General features: G+C 38.1%; 1 protein-coding gene and 1 pseudogene across 5 annotated transcripts in view; one reads left to right on the top strand and one right to left on the bottom strand.

Annotated features, from left to right (window-relative positions):
• SETD2 (SET domain containing 2, histone lysine methyltransferase) overlaps positions 1–23,917 on the bottom strand; it is a 122,557-nt gene that overhangs the window by 50,038 nt on the left and 48,602 nt on the right. For 4 of the 5 annotated variants that reach the window (XR_015726684.1, XM_087867093.1, XM_045778343.2 and 1 more), the window contains exons 10-12: positions 15,725–15,859; positions 14,740–14,859; positions 12,662–13,324 (exon numbers count right to left, since the gene is read on the bottom strand). Coding sequence is in view for 3 of the 5 variants with exons in the window: in XM_087867093.1 (XP_087723219.1) it covers positions 12,662–13,324; positions 14,740–14,859; positions 15,725–15,859 (918 nt within the window). In the remaining 2 variants the exon portion in view is untranslated. Of the gene's footprint in view, positions 1–9,581; positions 9,799–12,661; positions 13,325–14,739; positions 14,860–15,724; positions 15,860–23,917 lie in introns of all 5 variants that reach the window. The other variant, XR_006776288.2, reaches the window with a different exon arrangement.
• Positions 4,806–5,214, top strand: LOC123779802 (sterol carrier protein 2 pseudogene; annotated as a pseudogene).

Raw genomic sequence — 23,917 nt, 5'->3', positions numbered from 1 at the left:
AGTAGATATTTCATGCTCATGGACCGGAAGAACAAATATCCATACTACCAAAAGAAATCTATTGATTTGATGCAATCCTTATCAAAATGCTACCAACATTTTTCACAGAACTAGAACAAACAATCTTAAAATTTGTATGGAACCAGAGAAGACCCTGAATAGCCAAAACAATCTTGGAAAAAAAAAAAAAAAAAGCTGGAGGTATCACAATTCCAGATTTCAAGTTACATTACAAGGCTGTAGTAATCAAAACAGTATGGTACTGGCAAAAAAACAGGCACACAGACCAATGAAACAGAACAGAAATCCCAGAAATAAACCCACGTTTATATGGTCGTTTAATCTTTGATAAAGGAGGAAAGAATACACAATGGGAAAAAGACAGCCTCTTCAACAAATGGTATTGAGAGAACTGGACAGCTAAATGCAGAATATTCAAACTGGACCACTGGCTTACACTATATACAAACATAAATTCAAAATGGATTAAGGACCTAAATGTGAGACCTAAACCATTAAAAGCCTAGAAGAGAACACAGGCAGTAATTTCTCTGACACCATCCGTAGCAACATTTTTCTAAATATGTCTCCTGAGGCAAGGGAAACCAAAGCCAAAATAAACTATTGGGACTTCATCAAAATAAAAAGCTCTGCACAGTGAAGAAAACAATCAACAAAACTAAAAGGCATCCTACACAATGGAAGAAGATATCTGCAAATGATATATCCATTAAAGGATTAGTATCCAAAATATATTAAGAACTTACACAACGCAACACCACAAAAACAAATAATCAAGTTTAAAAATGGGCAGGGGCACCTGAGTGGCTCAGCTGGTTAAGTGACTGTCTTTGGCTCAGTTCATGATCCCAGGGTCCTGGGATCAAGCCCCATGGCAGGCTCTCTGCTCAGCGGGGAGCCTGCTTCTCCCCCTCCCTCTGCCTGCCCCTCTGTCTGCTTGTGCTCTACCTCTCTGTCAAATAAATAAATAAAATCTTTAAAAAGAAAAAAGTTTAAAAACGGGCAGAAGACATGAACAGACATTTCTCCAAAGATATCACTCATCATCAGGGAAATGCAAATCAAAACCACAATGAGATATCACCTCACACCTGTCAGAATGGCTAATATCAGGGGTGCCTGGGTGGCTCAGTCGTTAAGCGTCTGCCTTCGGCTCAGGGCGTGATCCTGGCATTCTGGGATCGAGCCCCCATCGGGCTCCCTGCTCGGCGGGAAGCCTGCTTCTCCCTCTCCCACTCCCCCTGCTTGTGTTCCCTCTCTCGCTGACTGGCTGTCTGCCAAATAAATAAATAAAAATCTTTTTAAAAAAATGGCTAATATCAAAAAGACAAGAAATGAGTTGGTGGGGCGCCTGGGTGGTTCAGTGGGTTAGGTGTCTGCCTTCTTCTCAGGTCATGATCTCACGGTCCTGGGATCAAGCCCTACTTGGAGCTCTCTGCTCCCCGGGGATCTGCTTCTCCCTCTCCCTCTGCCTCCCACTCATGCTCTCTAATAAATAATTTAATCTTAAAAAAAAAAAAGAAATGACTGTTTATGAGGATATGGGAAAATAAGAACCCTCCAGCACCACTGGTAGGAATGCAAACTGTTACAGCCACTGTGCAGAAAGTACGGAGGTTCCTCGGAAAGTTAAAAATGGAACTAGCCTACAATCCAGCAATTGCACTATTGCGTATTACTCAAAGAATACAAAAACACTAGTTTGAAGGGATAAATGCACCAATATGTTTACTGTAGCATTATTTATAATGGCCAAATTATGGAAGCAGCCCAAGTGTCCATCAATAGATGGATGGATAAAGAAGATGTGGTATATATACACAATAGAATATTATTCAGCCATAAAAAAAAATCTTGCCATTTGCAACAACATAGATGGAGCGAGAGAGTATAATGCTAAGTGAAATAAGCGAGTCAGAGAAAGATAAATACCGTATGATTTCACTCATATGTGGAATTTAAGAAACAAAACAAATCAGCAAAGGAGAAATTTAAAAAAGGGAAAGAGAGAGACAAACCAAGAAACAGACTCTTAACCATAGAGGACAAACTGATGGATACCAGAAGGGAAGTAGGTAGGAGGATGGGTGAAACAGGTAATGGGGATTAAAGAGTACATTTATCATGATGAGCCCTGAGTATGGAAGTGTTGAATCACTATATGGTACATATGAAACTAATATAACACTGTATTTTAACACTACTGGGGTTTAAATTAAAAACGTCAAAAAAATTTAAAAGAAGAGTAGGTTGTCAACCCAGCACTGCAGTTAAGAGTAGGAACCCCCCAACCCCCCTGGTGTCCCACCCAATCATCTAGAAAATACTTTTTGGACCATAGTTCATTCCTTTCCCAACTCACACATATACACATCCCTGTTTGAAAAGCTGCTCTTATTCATGAACTCTCGCTCCACAAAACCCCAGTTTTGCATATGATTTCAGGGCTTCTGAAAATTCCCTGAAGTTCAATCATAGATCACAGGTTGAAAATCTCCACAGCATTAAGGAAAAAAAGATACTTGGACAAAACACTAAAATGGTAGTTTCTACGATTTCAGAATGAATTTGGACTTATTACAGTTTCTAAATCAGAAGCAGATTAAGAGAACATCTGAAGTATTCATCAAAGACATATAATTATGTGAAATGCCTAGCAAGAATACAGAAATCACTATTTACTGAAACAGAAAAAGGAATGGAAAGAATATGGGATTTAAATCAGAAGACCTGAGTCAATTTTCAGCTCTGTCACTTAAAAGCTAAGTCACAACCTCATGGGCCTGTTTGTTTTCCTTTACAGGGGATAAAAACACCACCACTTACTTCACAGGGTTGTAAAGATTATATGACACTCATTCAAATGTTTTCTGATCATTTATCAAATAAAATACATGCACCACAGATTCAATAAGCAGTGTGATACCACGGAAAAAGATGGACCTTCTTCACATCTTCATTCAAAGATCTCTGAAGTGCCGAAGGACATACAAGGCTCTCATAGTACCCTGGGGAGACTTGAATGACCAAGACAGAAGTGTTCTCTGACCTCACACTCTGTACAAATATGAAATGTTATGTGCTATGGCTGGAAAGGATGTTATGAGAGCATATAGAAAGGGCAGAACACTCTTAGAGGAATGAGAATGGCTTTCCTGGGGAAAGGATGAAACTTCAACGAGAAGAGACATCTAAACAAAAGAGTGTTTTCACAACCGAGTGAATGTGTGTTTGTGTGTGTATGAACATTAGTAGCACAGACCCACTGGTGGGCGAGAATGGCTTTGAGGTGATACAGCATAAACGAATAAGGACTAGACTATGCCACTGTATGAAAGCCTCGTAAGAAAAACGGATTTCACTGGAACAGTGTTAACGAGGAACCATTTAAAAGTTTTCAATAGGATAGTGATACGAACAGATCTGCAGTTCCAAAAGATCACTCTGGCTACTGATTGTAGGGGCACATAGTAGTCATTCGCTATTATTAAGAGGTATTATTATAACCACTATTTAAAGATGCCATAATAAAAGTAACCCTTAGTATAAAAATCAAGAAATGGTCCCTGCCCTGGAAGATGCCATGGTGCAGTGAGGGGAAATAAGCACCTAAACAACTAATTTTAGTAGTACAGAAATACAGAAAAGGACAAAGCATCACAAAGGATAAACCGCAACTTATAACTCCAGATAAAGGACGATTTTAAAAAGGAAAGAAAAAAAGATGATATTCCAAGCAAAGAGAACAGCATGTACAAGGACACAGAAGGGTGGGTACGTATGAACAGCCTGATGTGACTCATGCACTGAACGTGTAAGAAACACTGCTGGGCAAGAAAGTTAGATAAACGTAGAAGTACCTCCCATGCAATATACTAAAGGCTCTATCCTTTAATTAACGGAACTCTGTGATGCTACTAGAGGTTCCTATTGATCACATCTGTGTTTTTAAAAAGATAACATCATAGTGTAATAAAGGATAACAGGAAGGGGGAAGGAATGGGAGCAAGAAGGACAAACAGGAGGTTCTTGCAACCATCCTAGCAAGAAATGACAGAACTGAAAATGGCAAAGAGGAGACGATGTGACCTATTTAACATGTAGGACAAAAGAAATCTCAGGTGCTCCAAGAAATACCACCTTTTAAGGGATAGGCAGAAAAAGAACGATCAGTGAGAGTCATAGGGAAATTCAAATGATTCAGAAGAGGGTGTTGTCTCAGAGTAACAGAACGAAAGACAAGGAAATGATGGGCCAAGTACATTATATGTTCACACATTTACTCATATATAGGAAAACACATATACATATATACATGTAAATATATACATATGTATATGCATATATGTATATATATAAATACATGTATTTATATGCAAGTATGTATATAAATATGGATATAGTTACAGTCTGCTGACAGCTCCTATAAGCAATTCCCCAGTAGCAAAGACTTCATCTAAAGCCCAGATCTTGGTTTTTAAAGATCATTTTCCATCACAGGAACCAGAGCTTCTTGGACAAATGGCCAATTCCAGGGCTGGGTAAGGGAAAATACAAGATAAGCCTGGAACAGCATATTGTACCAGATTTTAAAAAGTAATGGCAACATGTCAAAATCACACAGAAGAGAATTAAAAGAGTCTCACACTGGCTAAACAAGGGACAATTTAAGGAAATAAATAATGAAATTGATGGGTCATAATTCACTGTATAAAACAAGAATCCATGAGGCTCTGCAGCATAATTTAGGTATTGGAGGAGCTCTGGTTGTCACACTCTACAAGATGGGTTTCCCTGAAGCTGCCAGTTCTTTTAGAAGTCATCAAATTGAGGCTGCTCCAACCAGATCTGCAGTTGCTAGATTTAAGGCAAATCTTGTCTTTGAGGAGACTGAGAAGAAGCTTGAAGAGGAAGGGGAAGAGTTTGTGAAGAATTTATTTGCCTTTAAGGCGAAGGATGGCCCTGGGGTAAAGAAGCTACCAGGGTGGTGGATGTGAAGAACACTAAAGGATCAGCGCTTCCTAACTCACGTAAGAAGACTGAATATACAATCACAATGGCTGACCCGAACTTGCTGGCTTTTTAATGACCGGTAGAATGAATGCTCAAGGCAAATTGAAAATCACTGGCAACATGGGTCTGGCTATGAAGTTACAAAGTCTTCAGCTTTAGCCAGGCAAAGCTAAGCTGTGAAAAACTCCCTTGGCCTACCTTTGAAAATTAAGATGAGATATACAGACATATATCCATATATTTCACTGTCAGAACTTAGAAACTACACACTGGCAAACAGTATGAGATTTGTTTTTAATTTCCTTTTCTAAGTAGGCTCCACATCTAACATGGGGCTTGAACTCACGACCCTGAGACTGACAGTTGCATGCTCCACTGACTGAGCCAGCCAGGTACCCTGAGATTTGTTTTTAAATGGCTGTGGCCAATTCTGTTCTTCCTAAACTCTGGGTGAACAGAGCCTAATGGTATACTACTGCTTTGCTGAATTTCATACAACAGTGCATTACAAAGCTAATACGGTAATTATGGTTTGGATTAAAATTGAGTTTCAGAAAAAAATTAGGAAAAGCAAAATCTAACAGCTATGTAAACAAAAGCTCTCATTTTGCTTATAAAGTATATTTAAGCATCATTCTGCTGAAGATTCGATTTAAGTCTTCCTTGGGAGAATCAGAAACAGAACACCAGTAGCTGGCCAGTAATTAGTGTGGTGCACTTAATGTTCTTCATCTACTTTCCATTAATTGTTTTAAAAATTCTGTATTAAGATGTTTAAAAGAAAACTTTTAAATTTTGCATTTCATTCCATCAAATGGTATTTTCTTCCCAAATCAAAATAAATCTGAAGGAAGTTTTGGGGGAAAAAAATCTATAGCTGAACGCAGGCCTATTTTTGAAGTAAAAATATTTTTTAAACGTGTTTCCTTCTTGAAAAATCAGTGTGTATTTTTGTTGTTAAAAATAAATGAACAGGGGCCCCTGGGTGGCTCAGTTGGTTAAGCATCCAACTCCTGATCTCAGCTCAGGTCTTGACCTCAGGGTTGTGAGTTCGAGCCCCTCTCCCAAATTAATTGAACAAATAAAGTTTGCTCTGAGATGCACTTTTCAAATTACAATCTCATATTTAATTAAATGGGTAAAGCTCTCAATCCTTTGTTTTAATTTTCCTTCTTCATATAAGTTTAGTTTAATTATCCATATTTAGCTTTCTTCCTAGTTTTTCTAATGCTAATGTAAATTCTTATAACTCAGTAAGATACAGGGTAAAATAATGCTTTTGGAAGAATGTTTAATAAAAAATTAAAAGAGCAAAACACACACACACACGCACACACAAACAAAAGACCAAGAATCCATGAGTCTAAACTTATATTAATCAATGAATACAGAACTACATGGGAGAGAAGGGAAAGCTCTTGCTTATAAGAGGGTCAACCAAAACACAGAAGTAAAAGGGATGATGGGTTAGAAAATCACCACTTGGCAACCATCATAGTTGTAAGTGTCAGGCAAATTCACCAGATGTTGAAACTAATGAATAAATTTGATAAAAAACGGAGTATTTACATACTTCCAAAGGTGATCCTCTATGACACTTTTTAATTATAAGAAGAAAACAGTAACTTTACACTGGAAAAACCTGGCAGACACCACCTCAACCAAATGATCAAAGCTGATGATGCCAGCAATGGGACAAATCAACATCATGTGAAGAACGCTATTTATTTTAATATTCCTAACAAAATGCAGGACCTGAATCCAAAAGAAAACTTCAGACAAGCCCAAACTGAGGAATAGACTAAAAAATTCAAAAATATTTTAAAAAAATTTGAAGTTTATAAAGGCAAAGAAAGACGGAAGAACTATTCCAGATTAAAGGCTACTAAAGAGATACAACTCAATGTAACACTTAAACTCAGATTCTGGATCAGAATTTTTTTCTTTTTTTTTTGCTATAGAGGACATTATGTACACAACTGGCAAAATCTGAATGAGATCTGCTGGTCAGATAACAGTATTAAGTCACCGTATTTTGCTGGTTTTGATAAATATACTGCAATCATACAGAAGAAAGTCCTTGTTTTTACAAAATATACACTAAAATATCTAGAGGCAATGGGCTTCACATCAGTAATTTATTCCTTAAAAGTTAAAAAAAATTAAGAGAAAATGACTAAGCTAATTTGGTAAAATGTTAACATTAGGGAATTTGGGTGAAGGGATAAGAGGAATTTTTAGCAGACTTTTTTCTGCATTTGTCCCTAGAATGTGTATCACATGCAAAATACACAATAGTATTCTTACAGTTTTCCTGTAAGTCTGAAATTACATCAGAAGTTAAAGTTAGCAATATTAAGAAGGAAAATTTATATATTTTTATTATGGTTACATACAAGACTAGATTATACCAACTTATCTATACTCGGAAAGTCCCTTAAGTTTCCAACTAACCTGATTATGGTCCTGAGGAAAAAACAACATTCCTTGAAGGTCTCTTGGCCCAGTAGTTCAATTACATATATCCTCTCCCACTTCTCAGTCTTACCTCCAAATTATTTAAAGTAACTTTTCCTAAACAGACTCAAGATTTTTTTTTTTTTTTAAACTTCATGAGCTATAAATGACTTCACTCAAAATCAGAATGTTCCAGGGAGCCTTGGTGGATCAGTCAGTTAAGATCTGCCTTTGGCTCAGGTCATGATTCCAGGGTCCTGGGATCAAGCCCCGCATCAGGCTACCTGCTCAGTGGGGAGCCTGCTTCTCCCTCTCCCTCTGCCTGCCACTCCCCCTTCTTGTGTGCTCTCACTCTCTCTGTCAAATACATAATTAAAATCTTTAAAAAAAAATCAGAATGTTTCAAGCAGTCAAGCTCTGAACTTTACAATTCAGATCACTTATTGGCAAACTTCTGTAAAGGACAAGACAGTAAACATCTCAGGCTTTGTTGACCATCCAGTCGCTGAAGTAATTGTTCAACTCTACCCCCACAGTGCAAAAGCAGCCATAGACGATATGTAAATGAATGAGTATGGCTCTGTTCCCAAAAAAACTTTACAAAAACCGGCAGTGGGGCAGATGTGGCCAACCCCTGATTTAGACGAAAGGATTTATCTGGTAATAACAAAAGAGACTACTAATAAATTTTAGACCGGGTTTGTCTTTTACCAAGTCTGATACTTATATAAAAATTTCAACGCAGTGGTATCCAAAAAACATGTTCTTTAGGGGCAATTCTCAATTTTAAAGAAAAGGATAATAGTGATCCTTATGGATACAGAATAATCTCAATGAAGGATTTTGAAATTTATTACAGAAATCCAGGGCACATAATTTCATTTTGAAATGTTGCATAGCAGATTCCACATACAATATTTGTTACACACTGAAATTCCAAGTAGTGACTCTAAACTTTTCAGGTGGGTAACTCTATATTTTATTTAAACTTTCTATAAAGAGTTAAATGCTTAACTTTCCAGGCAAATAATACCTTGTTGAATTAAAGACAATGTCTTGAGATAAACACAAAAAAGATAAGAATAAGAATATCATTAAGGGTGCCTGGGTGGCTCAGTCGGTTAAGCATCTGCCTTTAGCTCAGGTCATGATCCCAGGGTCCGGGAACCGAGTCCCATATCAGGCTTCCTGTTCAGCGGGGAGTCTGTTTCTCCCTCAACCCCCCCTCCCCCGCTCATGACCTCCTCTCGCTCTCTCAAATAAACAAAATCTTAAAAAAAAAAAAGTATCATTAAGAATAGTCCAACTTGGGGCAGCTGGGTGGCTTGGTCGGTTGAGTGTCTGCCTTCAGCTCAGGTCGTGATCTCAGGGTCCTGGGATCAAGCCCCAAGTCAGACTCTCTGCTGGCAGCCTGCTTCTCCTTCTCCCTCTGCCCACTGCTCCCCCTGCTTGTGCTCTCTGTCAAATAAATTTTTTTAAAAAATAGTCCAACTTATCACATATACAGAATGTTGCCCTTAAATCATCTAATCCAGGTGTAACTATAACTACCCAGATCTCTTTATGAGGAGAGATGCACGTCCTATAATCTCAGTATTTACAAGAGAGGCTCTGGAATCACTAGCCATCATAATCTACTGGATTTTGTTTAACTGAAACGAAAACTGCCAAATTCATGGGAACCTTACCTCTTCTTCTCATGATCCAAATGAATGAAGACTTTTCCAGTCAAATTATAATTAATCACCACTTACAACCAGCTGTTTTGCCCTGTGAAGTCTAGGGTAGATTTTCAGCATGAGGGGCGATGTACAATAATTCTTTTTGCAAACAGAAATACATGCACATGTCCCTGCTGAAAATGTAGCCTGGTAAATTTGCATGTGAAAATGAATCCACGCTTATGTGTAGCAATGTGTTAGGTGATGTTTCTTGTTGAGGTCTACTTTAGGAGTCAAAATGTATAAGCCCTGTGAAGCCAAGGCAGCAGTCCTGTGTATAGAGGTATAGAAAAAGTAGCTCACTTAATCCTTTCTCGCCAGGAGTCGGGATTTTCCCAGAACGACATCCATTGTCGGCAATGGACGTACCAAAATAACGCCGGCGCCAGTGAGTTAACCACCTCTGTCCTCTTTTCACCTATTATATTTTTCATGCATCATCCAACTTCCCAACCATCTTCCTGTTTCTTCACAGAATGCACGCTAGGTTCTTGTTTTTCTTCAGCACGAAGTTGAAAATGGAGTTGAGAAAAGGAGACACATGGTCAGCTGGTGATGTTAACAAGCTCCTTGCTGCCCTGAGAAGCTAGATGGAAATGGTTCAAGTTACAAGGGGGATCATCATCAGATCTGGGAGGACAAAGAGTAATTCATGAAGCTTCATTCCCTTCCCTCCCACCCTCTCTCATTTACTGATGATCCCTACGGTCTGCTTTCACAGCAAAATCAAGATTAAGGATCTGAAGCAACCTCTTTCAGTTCTTCACTCCATCCAGTGTGTAGAAAGGCCAAGTGGAACACATGTCCAACAATGTTACAGTGGCCCCAGAAGGTCAGGGAAGCTTGGAGTGGCTAACCACAATCTTAAATCAATGCTTTTTAGTATGATCTTGGAATTAACATCAGCAACTAACACAGTGCGTGGCAACAGGTGCTTAACAAAGGTTGGTTGAGTAAGACATTTTCTTTTCTGCCAACGTCTACTTGAACACATAGGTGGAAATCAGACAGAAGTAGTTAACTCTTTCAATGCCGGGATAGTATGGGTATACAGTAATCACATCAAGTCCATGTGTTTATCTAAGACATGTTCATATTATGGGTTTCTGATTTCAATGTTCTGGTTAGATGCTAGCTAAAATATTTAAGGACAACCACAATCAGAGTCTTGGAATTAGAACCATGGTAAATGTTAATTAGAATGATAGATGAATTAAGAGCCCCAGCAACAATGTGTAACAAAACATCACAGTTCAGTCAAGTGACAACCTCTTTCAATAATGCAATTCTAGATGGGTAATGATTCCAGAGCAAACTAGAAGTTTGAAGAAGGAAAATCTTATTTAATGGCTTCCTTGATGCTAAGAATCAGGATAAATCCAAAGTATGAAGGTTAGGAAGGATATATTTTAAGTATGAATAAAATTTTAAACCTCAAGTCAAGAGGATCATCAAGCTACATAGTACTATGCAACTGCTTTGATCTTTCAGATAGGAGGAGGAAGGACAATAAGCAGGGGAAGAAATAATTTTGTAGGACTCAAAAATGTCTACAGTGTGAGTTTAAATGACCAGTTATAGCTAATTGAGTTAAGGATAACCCAGAGAGTAATTCATACGACTACCATGACAATAAAAATCTACCATATAGAGAAAGTATTTACTTTTTCTAGATTTTAAGAGACAGGTTTTCAAGAAATGATGATTATGTCTCATTTTAAAAAATTATGTCAACCAGAGACCTAGCAGGCAAAAGTGAACTCCTGGGTCTGGCCCCCACTCTTGCTCTATAAAACCATGTCTGTAAGGCCTTTTTATGTCCACTTGTGTACATGTTTCCATTCCCACCTTCCTTACAAAGCCAGTCATGCCAGAGGCTCTACTAGTCGTCTCCGAACATAAGAGGGACTTCTTCCAGACTCCTGAGCCCTCACAAAGCAGGCCTTAAATGAAGGTCCACCCAAGTGACTGTCCCAGCATCTCTTTCAATTTAACTGCAATTCTGGTTCCTGCAGTTCACATATCGTATCATAACCAGATTTACTATGAATCCTTCCTTTTACTGAAGTTTATATAAAGGAAGGATTTCATAAGGTTATAAGGTTGAATTAACGATAAACTGTAAGTGGTGAAAGAGTAGCATGAGTAGGAGCTCAAATAGGTCAATGAGAGCTGAAACCACACAATACTTAAAGGGTCTCAACACAGCAAACTACAAATGCCAAAAGTAAGCACAGTGCACAACCAACCAGCTACTCATTCTGCTCAGTGTAAGGCCAGTTCCGTATGGGTCAAATCGCAGATCTAATGGGTGAGAGCTTTGCAGTCGTAACTGGGGACAGAAAGGATTCAGATGTCCATCTTGCTGCAAATAAACCTGTACTGCTGGTTTATCTGGCTGCTCCACTTCTGGCAGAAGAGAGGAACAGAAAAATTGAAGCTAGCAAGTAACCTGTTCCCATAGGGTCCTCAAGACCTGAATCCCAGATCTAGGTCACTTACAATCAAAATCTAACACCTCTCTCCTAGGCTCATCCTATTACTCACTTCTGTGTTTATCTAAGATCCACCCTGGGTTTTCTGCAAAGCAAACCCTGCACATCTTGCATTCTTTAACAAGAGATTATGTATGTATTAAGCGTAAGGGTTCTACACCCCTCTATTTTTCCTCTAGATAACATCTTTTGTCCAAAGAAATAGGCATTTAAAGGTAGGCCTATTTCAGAAACAATAAAGGAACTAAATACCAACTAGCTCCATATAAAGTTGTTTTACTGGAATAGAAATTTATGTTCATTTTTGATGAGAAGTTGCTAAATTACCTTGGTTTTCCAATTTAATTTTAATTTCTAGTTAATCCAATGCATTAATTTCCAATTAATTTAAACATTCATTTCTTTACAAAGAATTTTCAAATGTAGGGGCGCCTGGGTGGTTCAGTCGTTAAGCGTCTGCCTTTGGCTCAGGGCGTGATCCCGGAGGTCTGGGATCGAGCCCCACATCAGGCTCCTCTGCTATGAGCCTGCTTCTTCCTCTCCCACTCCCTCTGCTTGTGATCCCTCTCTCACTGGCTGTCTCTCTTTGTCAAATAAATAAATAAAATCTTTAATAAAAAAATAGAACTTTCAAATGCAGAACCATATGTTTGTTACTCAAAGGATTTCTGGTTTTGTTTTTAATGTAAAGAGCACATGAATAACTGAATTCACTGCTGTGCTATGCTTTTCTAAATGAAGAAAAGGGGACATCTGTATATTAGTTTGGCTGCTATATCTCTTGCCAAGGCTTAAAAGGTGTTTGAGACATTTATAATCAGCTGTCAGTAAGAGAGATGGTATTCCATTTTTTCAAATATATGTATAGCTAGAAAAGTAGGTAAATCAACTTAAGATTTGTGGAACTCTAGACCTGAGTAATTCAGGTTAAAATAAACAAAAATGTTTTCTTACCTTTAGGTCTTTCCAACTATCCAGGAGCTTGGTGGCCAAATCACTTATATCTACTGTTTTATCTGGCTGTTCCTGGCTCCTCTCACTCTCCACATCAGATACACCCTCCTCTTCATCTTGGGACGGGGTTTCCTCAGCAATGGTTTCTTCCAGTTTTGTGCCATTGCCCTCTTTGGGCTCTATTTCAGTGTCAGCCTCTGGTTCAGATGTGGGTAGCTTACTGGCTTCCACAGTGATTTCACTCTCAACTTTAGATTCAGGTAGCTGCTGTGTGAGTAGCTGTTGTGACTGTAACTCTTCCTCTTCTTCTACAGGGACGTTTTCTAACTGGTCAAGGTCCTCTTTGCCATCCTTGCCTTCCAGCTCACTGGTAGCATCAGAGATAGCACTGTCCATGCTATTTTCACTTATAATTTTAAGTCTGCGAAACATGAGCTTCTTGGGGGTGTCTGTGTCAGCTTCTATGCTCAGTTTGGTGGAAGGATCAGGTGTGTTGAGTGGCGTGTGAGCACGTGACGTATTCTCACTTGAATACCCATCTCCTTCACTCAACTGAGGAATGGCAGTTTTGGTCTGAGACCAGCGCTGAATAATTGGAAGTACTTTGCTTTCCTCCAACATATTTTTAGTAGGAATGGGTAAGTGTTCCAAAGTCTTTATAATCTGATTAAACACAATAAAAAAAAATCACATCACTTTACACAGTTGACTTTTCAAATCTCTGGTTGGGACTCAGATCATTTCTGAAAGAGCTGTGGGTTTTCTTTACTGTCTTATTAAAACCTAAGTCTCTACAACTACAGAAGGATTAAATACCATAATATTATTTTCCTCTAGAAGGGAAGGAAACTTTTTAAAGACCGACCAGCAAGAATAAAATGTGGAGCAGATAACTGCTTACAGTATCAAACAGGACCGATTAATATCCTCTACCAGTTCTCAAACCTGTGTAGATTTTTAAAAAACATCTATACTAGTGGACCTTATCCTGGCTATGTTTTTCCAGAAAGTTTTCCAAGTGACTGCAATATAGGCTTGAGAACTATGCAACAACATATATTTAAGTGATGTTTTACCCACAAAAAATGCAGCTATTACTTACCTCTTTTAGCCTCTGAGAAACAGCTAACAAAGAAAGGCTCTCTCTTCAGAGATAACCATCCCCTCCACTCTGAAATCCAAGAATGTCTTCTAAAGTACTCCCCAATGTAGTTCTACAGAAACCCCAAGGTAGGTTGTTCCCCTCTACTTTCTAGATGGGACACTGAATTCATTTAATCATTAATCATACAATCATTTAATAACGTCAACTGGATCTTTACAAAAAGGAAGGGAGGGAGGGGGGTGGGATGAAAGGAGGGAGGGCGGGGGGTGAGATGAAAGGAGGGAGGGAAGGAGGGAGGGAGGAAGGAAGGAATTCCAATTCTTCCTCAACTTCTACTTATTGCCAAATCTCCTGGGAGAAGAACAGAGGCAAGACAACCACTTATTTGCTCATTCCTGTTTTGGTTTTTAAAGTGCATTATTAAATGACTTTGGTATTATATTAGAAACTATGATTTAAAAATAACTACATTTACACTTGGTTAAAAGTATTATTTCATGGGAAGGTATAAATATCACAACTCCACTAATGACACTGCCAAGGAACATTTATTTAGATCTTTAAAACACTTACTGACTCCTCAAAATGTTCTTACTCTTGCCATTCCAGAATTCGGCTCTTCACTAATTTTTTAAAGCCCCAGAATTTAAGTTTCACATGGTTTCCAATTTGTTTAAAACTATGGTTTTAGCAACAAACTGGATCTTTCACTTAACTATGATTTATCTTGCTCTTGCAATTCCCAACTATGCGGTATCAACTATAGGGATACTATAAGAAAAACCATGGGGTAAACTCACTACTAGCAAGGTCTATGTAAAAGGTTATAGTTACAGGAATGATACTGAGATGATAATATTTATTTAATACAGTGGTAAATATAATGCTAAATTCATTATCACTGACATTATCACTTAACCTAAGCAGTCTACATAGCGGTTTTAAGAAATAAGCAAGTTGAATGTGAACTGACCTCTTCCTGAAGCTTCTGGTTACTTTCCCGGCCATCACCTAGCTCTGCCATCCAGATCCACAACAAAGACAGCCCATGACGTTCCAGGAAAGACTTCAGACAAGACTGTGAATGTGTGTTCTTCCATGGGGGGAAGGGAAGCAGGATGCAGGGTATTGGGGTAGGGACAGGATGGGATGGGGTGGGGTGGGCAATACCGACAGAACATTAAAAAGGGTCCACAGAGAGGAATAAAAAGTTTGTTTATATTCACAAAACACCTAGAAACTCTATTGTGATTAATGCAACTGAAAGTGTACAAATAATAAATGCTTTGAAGTAAGAGATTATAATCCTTTTTGATACCTAAATTGTATCCAGTCAACTTGGACTTTATATAGACTTTACAGAAAACCGTAAATATCAATATGTCATTTACAATGAAATTCAATTCTGAAGGACTAAGAACCAAATTACATTCACGATTTTTATTGAAAAACCTAAAACTATAATAGTCTAAATCGTTTTCATTTCCCTCTTCCTTTCAGATGCTTGTTCAAAAGGCTGTTTTCTCTTAGTTTTCTTTTAAATCATCCATTTTTTATTGTTCAACTTCTTGTGGCATACTTAATAAACTGGAGTAAATAAGACTGCCGTTAAAATTCCTTGCTTCAAGATCCTGTGGTAAAAATGGCCTTGGCATACTAATAATCATGGGGGGGGGCGGTATCAAATGTCCTGAATTGTTACAGAAAAAAATCCCACCATGTTCTTTGACTAGAGAGAGAATGCAAACAAGATCTACTAAAAAACTAAATGATGCTGAACTCTTAAGCCATTTTTAAGAGTACAAACTTTCAAAGTCATATAGAATTCACAAAACATTTTAAAAATAAGAGTAACTCTTCTCAGAGTTATCCCTTCTCCTGTCATCATTCTAGACTGTAGCTTAGATGCCCCACCTCAAGTTCAGAAATAAAAACTAAATTAACATCAAAGAGCTCACCTGTATTAGCTCAAGACAGGTAAGTTTCTGCTCCAAAGTTTCAATTCTAACCATCAGCCGGGATAAGCTGAGCACCTGGTTTTTATCAGAGAGACCCTCACCATTCTCCATCAGAGCTTCTAGTTCTCCATCCACCTGCCAAAGCGAAGAAAAATATCTGGTTATAAAAACAACTACAAACACGCCACTAATCTAAATCAAACAACCTAAAAAGATGCTCAACCTTGCCAGTGATAAGGAAAACACAATTAGATCCACAGGGAGAAACCATGTCATATTTACTAGATTAATCTAGGGGAAAAAATTAAGTCTGATAATATCAAGTCTAGGCAAAGATGCGGATCAAAAGGAATTTTATATACTGTTGATGAAAGTACAAACTGGTATGATCAATTCAAAAAGCATTTCATTCACTCACCAAATATTTACCAAGTACTTATTATATGTCAAGCATAATCCTAGGTGCTAAAGTCACTGCAATGAACCAAAACAAACAAAAATTTGCCCTTATAGGAGGCAAAGAACAAATTTACGTTAGGTGAAAAGTACGCCAGAAAAAATAAAGCACTGGCTTCAAAAATAAAATATTTGTATCCCCTAGGCCTAGCATTGCACACCTAAGAATAAATCCTAGAGAAACTTCTACACATATGTATTCCCAGAGTTACACCAAAATCACTGAACGAGTAGCAAAAAAGTACTAACAAACGTCTGTGGCCAGGTTGTATAAATTAGCATTTTCATACAATGGATTATTATAGCACAGTGAAAGGAATCAAGTGCAGCCCAATGCAACAAGATTCATCAATCTTATGAAAAAAGTTCCAGAAGATTACATGCTGTATGACTCTGTTTTTGTAAACCTTAAAAACAAAATTTTCATAGATGCATGTCTGAAAAATCAATTTTAAAAAGGCAATGGAGGTAAGACACAAAATTCAAAACAGTGGTATCCTTTAGGGGCTAAGCAGGGAGCAGGAAGGAGAGAAGTGCTCACAAGTGGTTCTTTTATAATTATGCCTTATGGGCGCCTGGGTGGCTCCGTTGGTTAAGCAACTGCCTTTGGCTCTCAGGTCATGATCCTGCGGTCCCAGGATCGAGTCCTGCATTGGGCTCCCTGCTCAGCAGAGTCTGCTTCTCCCTCTGGTCCTCCGCCCTCTCATGCTCTCTCTCTCTTAAATAAATAAATAAATAAAATCTTTTAAAAAATAAAAAAGTAATTATGCCTTATAACTTACATATATTCTCTGGATGTTTCAAATATTAAAATATTGTTTTTCTTGTTTCAAATAGTAAATAATGGGGAAACAACAACAAAAAAACCTACCAATGGTTGTTTTCCAGCTGTGTTATAAAAGATACAAAGATGCCTTACAGAACTATTGGGGAGATAAAATTAATTCATATGAAAACAAACAATGAAGCATTAACTGTAAATGTTAAAAAAATTCGAAGGAAGGGAGTGGTTAGAATGAGAGTCATCACAACTGAAGTCACAGAAGCAGGGTTAGCAATAGGTAAGACAAAGAAGGGAGTGAAGAGAGGGAAAATTTGAACACAGGGAAATAGAAAATTATGATAGTGCCTAGCTTGGCCTGGCTGGAGCAGATAAGGTGTGGTGAGGAAGGGAGAAAAACCTCATCAAAATGAAGGCTGGGGGGTGCCTGGGTGGCACAGCGGTTAAGCGTCTGCCTTCGGCTCAGGGCGTGATCCCAGTGTTATGGGATCGAGCCCCATGTCAGGCTCCTCCACTATAAGCCTGCTTCTTCCTCTCCCACTCCCCCTGCTTGTGTTCCCTCTCTCGCTGGCTGTCTCTATCTCTCCGTCAAATAAATAAATAAAAAATCTTAAAAAAAAAAAAAAATGAAGGCTGGTGTTAGATGAGGAGATCTTGGAGGTGGTATGTAAAAGAATCTGTATTTGATGTGACTGAGTAAGAGAGCTCTATTACTGAATTCAAAAAAGGGAAATAATCTGATCAAAATGGAATTTGAGAATAGTTCGTGTGGCAATAACAGAATAAAATCTACACAAGACAGCAACCAACACAGAAGAGATATAAAGACAGCATTAAACCAACATGGCCTGAAATGATAAAAGTCTAGAATGCACTGAAAATAAATTAGAAAAAAGCAAATCTGAAAGACAAGAATCTTAAGGAAACTTTCCGTTTTTTAACTAATTTTTTATCATCTAAATATAACTTTAGGCAAGGCACTTAACATTTCTATTTTATATACCACAAAACTCACATAATTCTAAGGAACAAAAATAAGAAAACATGAAACGCTACTTGCAAGAAGCTGAAGAAATGTAAACTCATTTTCTCCTTCTAAAATGTACATTTAAGGCTCATTTCTTTTTCATTTCCATTATCACTTCTTATGATTTGAAGCGATTAAGGACATATTCAGGAAAACCAATTTATGGTTAAATATTAATCCAAGACAATGTCCTTAAAGATGTTTTCTCCCCTGCATATCCTAAATGTAAAACTACCTGTGTCTCAAATTCTAGAGGATTAGAATAGGAAAGATCAAGGGCTTTAAAATTCCACTTTCCCCCCAAATGCAACAGCCAGAACCTCACTTTGGACGGTTTTGAGATGCAAATACTACTGGGCTAAGAGATGGGGTTTTTCTGGGGCACCTGGGTAGCTAAGTTAAGCCTCAGACTCTTAATTTCAGTTTAGGTCATGACCTCAGGTCATGAGATTGAGCCCCGCATGGGGCTCTGCAGTCAGGGCAGAGTCTGCTTGTCCCTGTCCACCCCCTGGCCCCCGGCCCAAAAAATAAATAAACAAATCTTTTTTAAAAAAAGAGAGAGAGGTAGGGTTTTCTTTTCATAATTAGGCAGGAAAGGATTCTCTGACTCTGAACATTTAAGAGCTAAAACTGAGTTCTTACTTTTTTATTTAATAAACATTTATTGAATAGATACTATAGTATACAGAGCGCCACTGGTAAATAACAGTAGCACTCCTCTTAAGGAAATAAAAGGTAAAAATGTAGAAACTGAAGTAAAAGTAACAAAAAATACTCAAGGTGAACAACCTTTGAACATTCTCACTACAATTACAAGCTTCATGGTTGTACTGACATACATAAAAGTTATCATGCCAATCCCACATGATACAGCTTCCATACTTTAGGGTACCCAAGTGGACAATCAATTGTGAATTGTGGGATTAATAACTTTTAGGATACCCGGGAGGAAGGGAGCCAGGAGACCAACTGATTGCTTTCATTAATTTACATTTACTACAAGTATTTATTTTTAATTTATGGGTCACCACCTTCCAGAAAGGATTCGAAGTAACTAAAAATCAACATAAAGGTATAAAAATGATTAAGGTATATTTTAATAAATTATTGATAAGTGAACATCTATACATATATGCAAAAGTCTATAGCACTTAAAAATTTATTTTGTTAGGTACTTAATCAGTCCAAGAAATTATTTACTCTTTTTTTTTTTAAGATTTTATTTATTTATTCGCCAGAGATAGAGACAGCCAGCGAGAGAGGGAACACAAGCAGGGGGAGTGGGAAAGGAAGAAGCAGGCTCATAGCGGAGGCGCCTGATGTGGGGCACGATCCCATAACGCCGGGACCACGCCCTGAGCCAAAGGCAGACGCTTAACCGCTGTGCCACCCAGGCGCCCCTACTCTTTTTTTAAATAAAAGATTTTATTTATTTGTCAGACAGAGAGAGAGAGACCATGAGCAGGGGGAGCAGGGGGCAGAAGGAGAGGGAGAATCAGGCTCCCCCCTGAGCAAGGAGCCCGATGCGGGGCTTGATCTCAGAACCCTGGGATCATGACCTAAGATGAAGGCATATGCTTAATCGACTGAGCCACCCAGGTGCCCCTATATTTACTCTTTTTTAATACTTTAGTATTTTGGCCATGAACTATCTTTAATGGCTCTAAGCAGTATTTTTAATACTTTCTGATGAAATACAGTATACATAAAGAAAAGTACATGAACAATTTGTAAACAAGTAAGTTTAATAAACGGGTGAGCAATATCCATGCAATCAATATACAGGTGAAAAGAGGGCTGGGGGATGACAACATTGCCAGCATCCCTGAAGCGCTCCCTGTGCCCTCCCCTTGTTAGAATACCTTCTCTTTGCTTTTGAGATAACATCTCCTTAACTTTTTTAGAAAATCATTCTGATTTTTTTTTTAATTTTCTACTTTTTTAAAAAAAGATTTTATTTATTTATTTGACAAAGAGAGACAGCCAGCGAGAGAGGGAACACAATCAAGGGGAGTGGGAGAGGAACAAGCAAGCTCCCAGCGGAGAAGCCTGATGGGGGGCTCCTTCCCAGAACGCTGAGATCACGCCCTGAACCGAAGGCAGACGCTTAACGACTGCACCACCCAGGCGCCCCCGAAAATCATTCTGATTTTTAAAACAGGTTTACCATCTGTGTATAAATCCCTAAATATTATAATTTAATTTTGTCTATTTTTTTAAATCTTTCTGGAAATCATACTGGACAAAACTTCCGTGTCATGCTCGTGTTTCATTCATCCTTACATTTTATAAGTCTTCCACGCTATTGCATGCAGCCATAGTCCTTCACTTTTATGACTAATTTTTCAGTCTAGGATTACATTATAATTTGTTTATGTTAGTGTTAATGGATATTTGAGTTGTTCCTACTTTTTATGATATAAGCAATGCTGCTGTGACTCCAGATACATCCATCCACTTTCAGTAAATAATTCCAAAATGTTTTCAAAAGTGGTTGTACCCAGGGACACCTGGGTGGTTCAGTAGGTTAAGCGTCTGCCATAGGATCAGGTCAGGATTCTGGGGCCCTAGGATCAAGTCGCTCAGCGGGGAGCCTGCTTCTCCCTCTGCCTGCTGCTCCCGCTGTTTGTGTGCTCCCTGGCCTCTGACAAATGAATAAATAAAATCTTCAAAAAAAGAAAAGAAAAGAAAAAAGTGGTTGTACCCATTTACACCCCCACCAGCAGTGCAGGAGATCCTGTTCTTACAAGTCATCAGACTTTTTACCAATTTGATAAGCATGTAAATGACATCTGATAGTTTTAATTGATACTCCCCTGATTACTAATGAGGTTGAACATCTTTATGTTTATTGGCTATTGGCTATTTGGAATAGTGAAGAATCTGGATGTTGTCTGTTTATTTTTCTTTTGTGTTGGCTTTTTTCTTATTGGTTAGTAGGAGCTCTCTTTATATTCTGGATATTAATACTTGTTTCTTCTGTGTTGAAAGCAAGTACGTACCTTTTCACCCTCTTTATTGTGTAATTTAGTTCTCATTAGTTTCGCAAACCCAAAAGAGACTAAGAGAAGTTTCAGGCTATTTCCTGTATGTACTTTATAAACAACAAATATCATCAGATAATAGGGACTTAATACACCTCCATCAGCTAAGTATTTAGTTACCTAGTAATTACATCAGGTAATTAATTACCTGGTTTGTGACATCCCCAAAAAAGACAACCACCTTCGACTGGAAGAGCTTATAGCTTTGTTAAGGAGATGACTATATATAGATGCAATCATAAGAGCAAGAAATAAAAAAATGTTTACCAATCAAGGGCTGATACGGGGGATGCAGGCTCTAGTACTATTAACATATTCTTCTTAATAGTTAAAATATGCAAAACTACACTTTAAACTGCACTATCTTGTCCTCTCCATGGCATCCTCTCCCAAAAGAATTCCCAAGATTCTCAACTATAGCTGACTAGAATTCAGAATGTAAGCATGCAGAAGGGAATTTCAGTAGGAAACAATCCAAGTAAAACTAAACTAGAGTTCAACTCTTCATTATAGTCAGGCCAAATAACCCTCCTAGGAACCTAGAATCATTCTAGGTCATTCCTCTATCTGGGCAAAGTTTTATCCAAAGCATTCTAATTCCAGAATAACTTCAAATTCATACCTGGAGCAACCCATAATGACTGGATTCATGTTACACCTAATTCAGTCTATAATGCCAAAGCCTATACAGATAAGACACACCATTATCAGAATAAACACAAGCAAAGAAAGAAAAGGAATGCCTACACTTTCGTGCCTTGGGATTGTTCTCGAATCTTATCAGATAGAAAGCCATCTGATAATGGTATGATGGAGGTATAACACTGCCTAAGAAACCATCATATTACAAGCATACTCCCTACAATAATATAGTTTTTAAAAAATGTTTATTCTGTAAGTTTTGAGAACAGGAGATAGCCAAAGGGAAGTTTTTATGGCGATTTTAGCATAGGTCAACATGTTTAATGACGACTTTGTGGCTGTTCTGATAAACTATCAATTATAAGAAAATGAGAGTTAAAAATAAAAGCAATCTTAATGAAGTTTCGAGAAAAATTTCCTGCAACAGTCAAGTCAAGGTGGCTAACAGGCCATGACCCAGTGACTCTACTTCCATGAATACACCTTAAAGAAACATGTGCAGAAGAGAAACGTACAGATACTAACTGTGACATTAATAGCATAAGCTTAAAAACACTACTGTTCATTAGCAGGACTATATACAAACTTCTATGATGAAAAACATAGCAGTTAAAAATACGTTTACATATTTATCACTGTGGATCAAATTTTAAAATAAGAGTTAAAAAAAACCCCAAATTGCAGAAATAAACATACTATACCATTTCTAAAACTCTACACAAAACAACTTAATCAATTTTATTTTATTTTATTATTATTATTTTTTAAGATTTTATTTATTCATTCGACAGAGAAAGAGACAGCCAGCGAGAGAGGGAACACAAGCAGGGGGAATGGGAGAGGAAGAAGCAGGCTCATAGTGGAGGAGCCTGATGTGGGGCTCGATCCCATAACGCCAGGATCACGCCCTGAGCCGAAGGCAGACGCTTAACCGCTGTGCCACCCAGGCGCCCCACAATTTTAAAATTTATTTTCTGGCACACAGCAACATTGGCTGTTATGACCACAACTGTTTGAGTTGGGAGAGGATGAAACTGCTCTCTACAACTTGCAGTACAACATAATGGTTAAGAGCAAACACAAGAGCTAGTTCATTTTCATTACCTGCTGGGTGATGCCTTAGTACTCTCATGTGTAAGAAAGGAAAAATCCTTGTACCCAATTTCAGGACTTACTGTGAGAATTACATGAGTTAATGTGTCAAGTGCTTAGCTGAGTGCCTGGCAGACCATTACGGTATATATGCTCTCCAAAAAGACAGCTGAAGCACACACAATACTCTACTCTAAAGAACATGTGTTCATCTTGGGTGGTCTGCCAACACCCATATTTGTTGAAACTTTGCTTTTTGGCACTTTTTAAATGGCCTTTTTTATTTTTCAACTGCCCTCTCCAATGTTTTTTGCTATCTATATCTTCTTACAGAATTCAGATGTTCCATAATTAATTCTCCCCAATTAATTTGGGCTTACTGACATCACCTTTTAACTATTACACTTTTATGCCCTTGCCCCAATATATCTTCTATCTCCTCATCTAAGCAGTAATTTATACTTAATTTATGCAGCCATTTATAATTCTTACCGTACTGGTTCCTGAAAAGCCCAGGCATGAGCTAACTGCTAAAGAATCATAGGGGAATTTGCTGACTAATCCCCTTAGCCCCCTAGCCCCTGCTCCTAGCTCTCCACTAAGATTCATAGATCTGGGGATGGACCCAGAAATGTGCCCTGCCAGGTGGTTCTGAGGCTGAGAAATACTGTTCTGGTGAAGGGATCCTCCGAAAAAGGGAGGAGGGATTTTAATAAAACAACACTTAGACCTTGTCCCGGGTAAAAGTCCCTTTATTAACAAGAGAGCTCCTTCCTCCAGTAGTAACTACGGTGAGCTAGGGTCCAAAAAAGGCTATTGATTACTATGCTAATGTAGTAAATGAAAAGACCACTTTCATCATTCCATTCTCACTCTTGGGTTGCCTGTCACCTCTCAAAACTCACCTTATACTCCAAAGAGGTTTTTCAGAGTCTGTAAGAACACTTGCAAACTTTTAAGAGTTGCAGACAAAAAACAAAGATTAGGAATGCCTTAAGTAAGTTAGCAGATAAACATTTCATTTGTACTTAGGATTACGAGTTTTACAGGCTCCAAAAAAACTATTAGCCCATGTGTTTACAAGACGACTTTAATAGTTCTCGGTAACTAATTCTAATCTCTATGAACCTGAAATAAAAATAGCAACCATA

The sequence above is a fragment of the Ursus americanus genome, chromosome 14 (genome assembly GCF_024610735.1).
Source record: "Ursus americanus isolate L20-20 chromosome 14, mUrsAme1.1.p, whole genome shotgun sequence".
In the NCBI taxonomy this organism is placed as follows: Eukaryota; Metazoa; Chordata; class Mammalia; order Carnivora; family Ursidae; genus Ursus; species Ursus americanus.
Note: the sequence above shows the minus strand (reverse complement) of the source record. Positions and strands in the feature narration are given on the sequence as shown.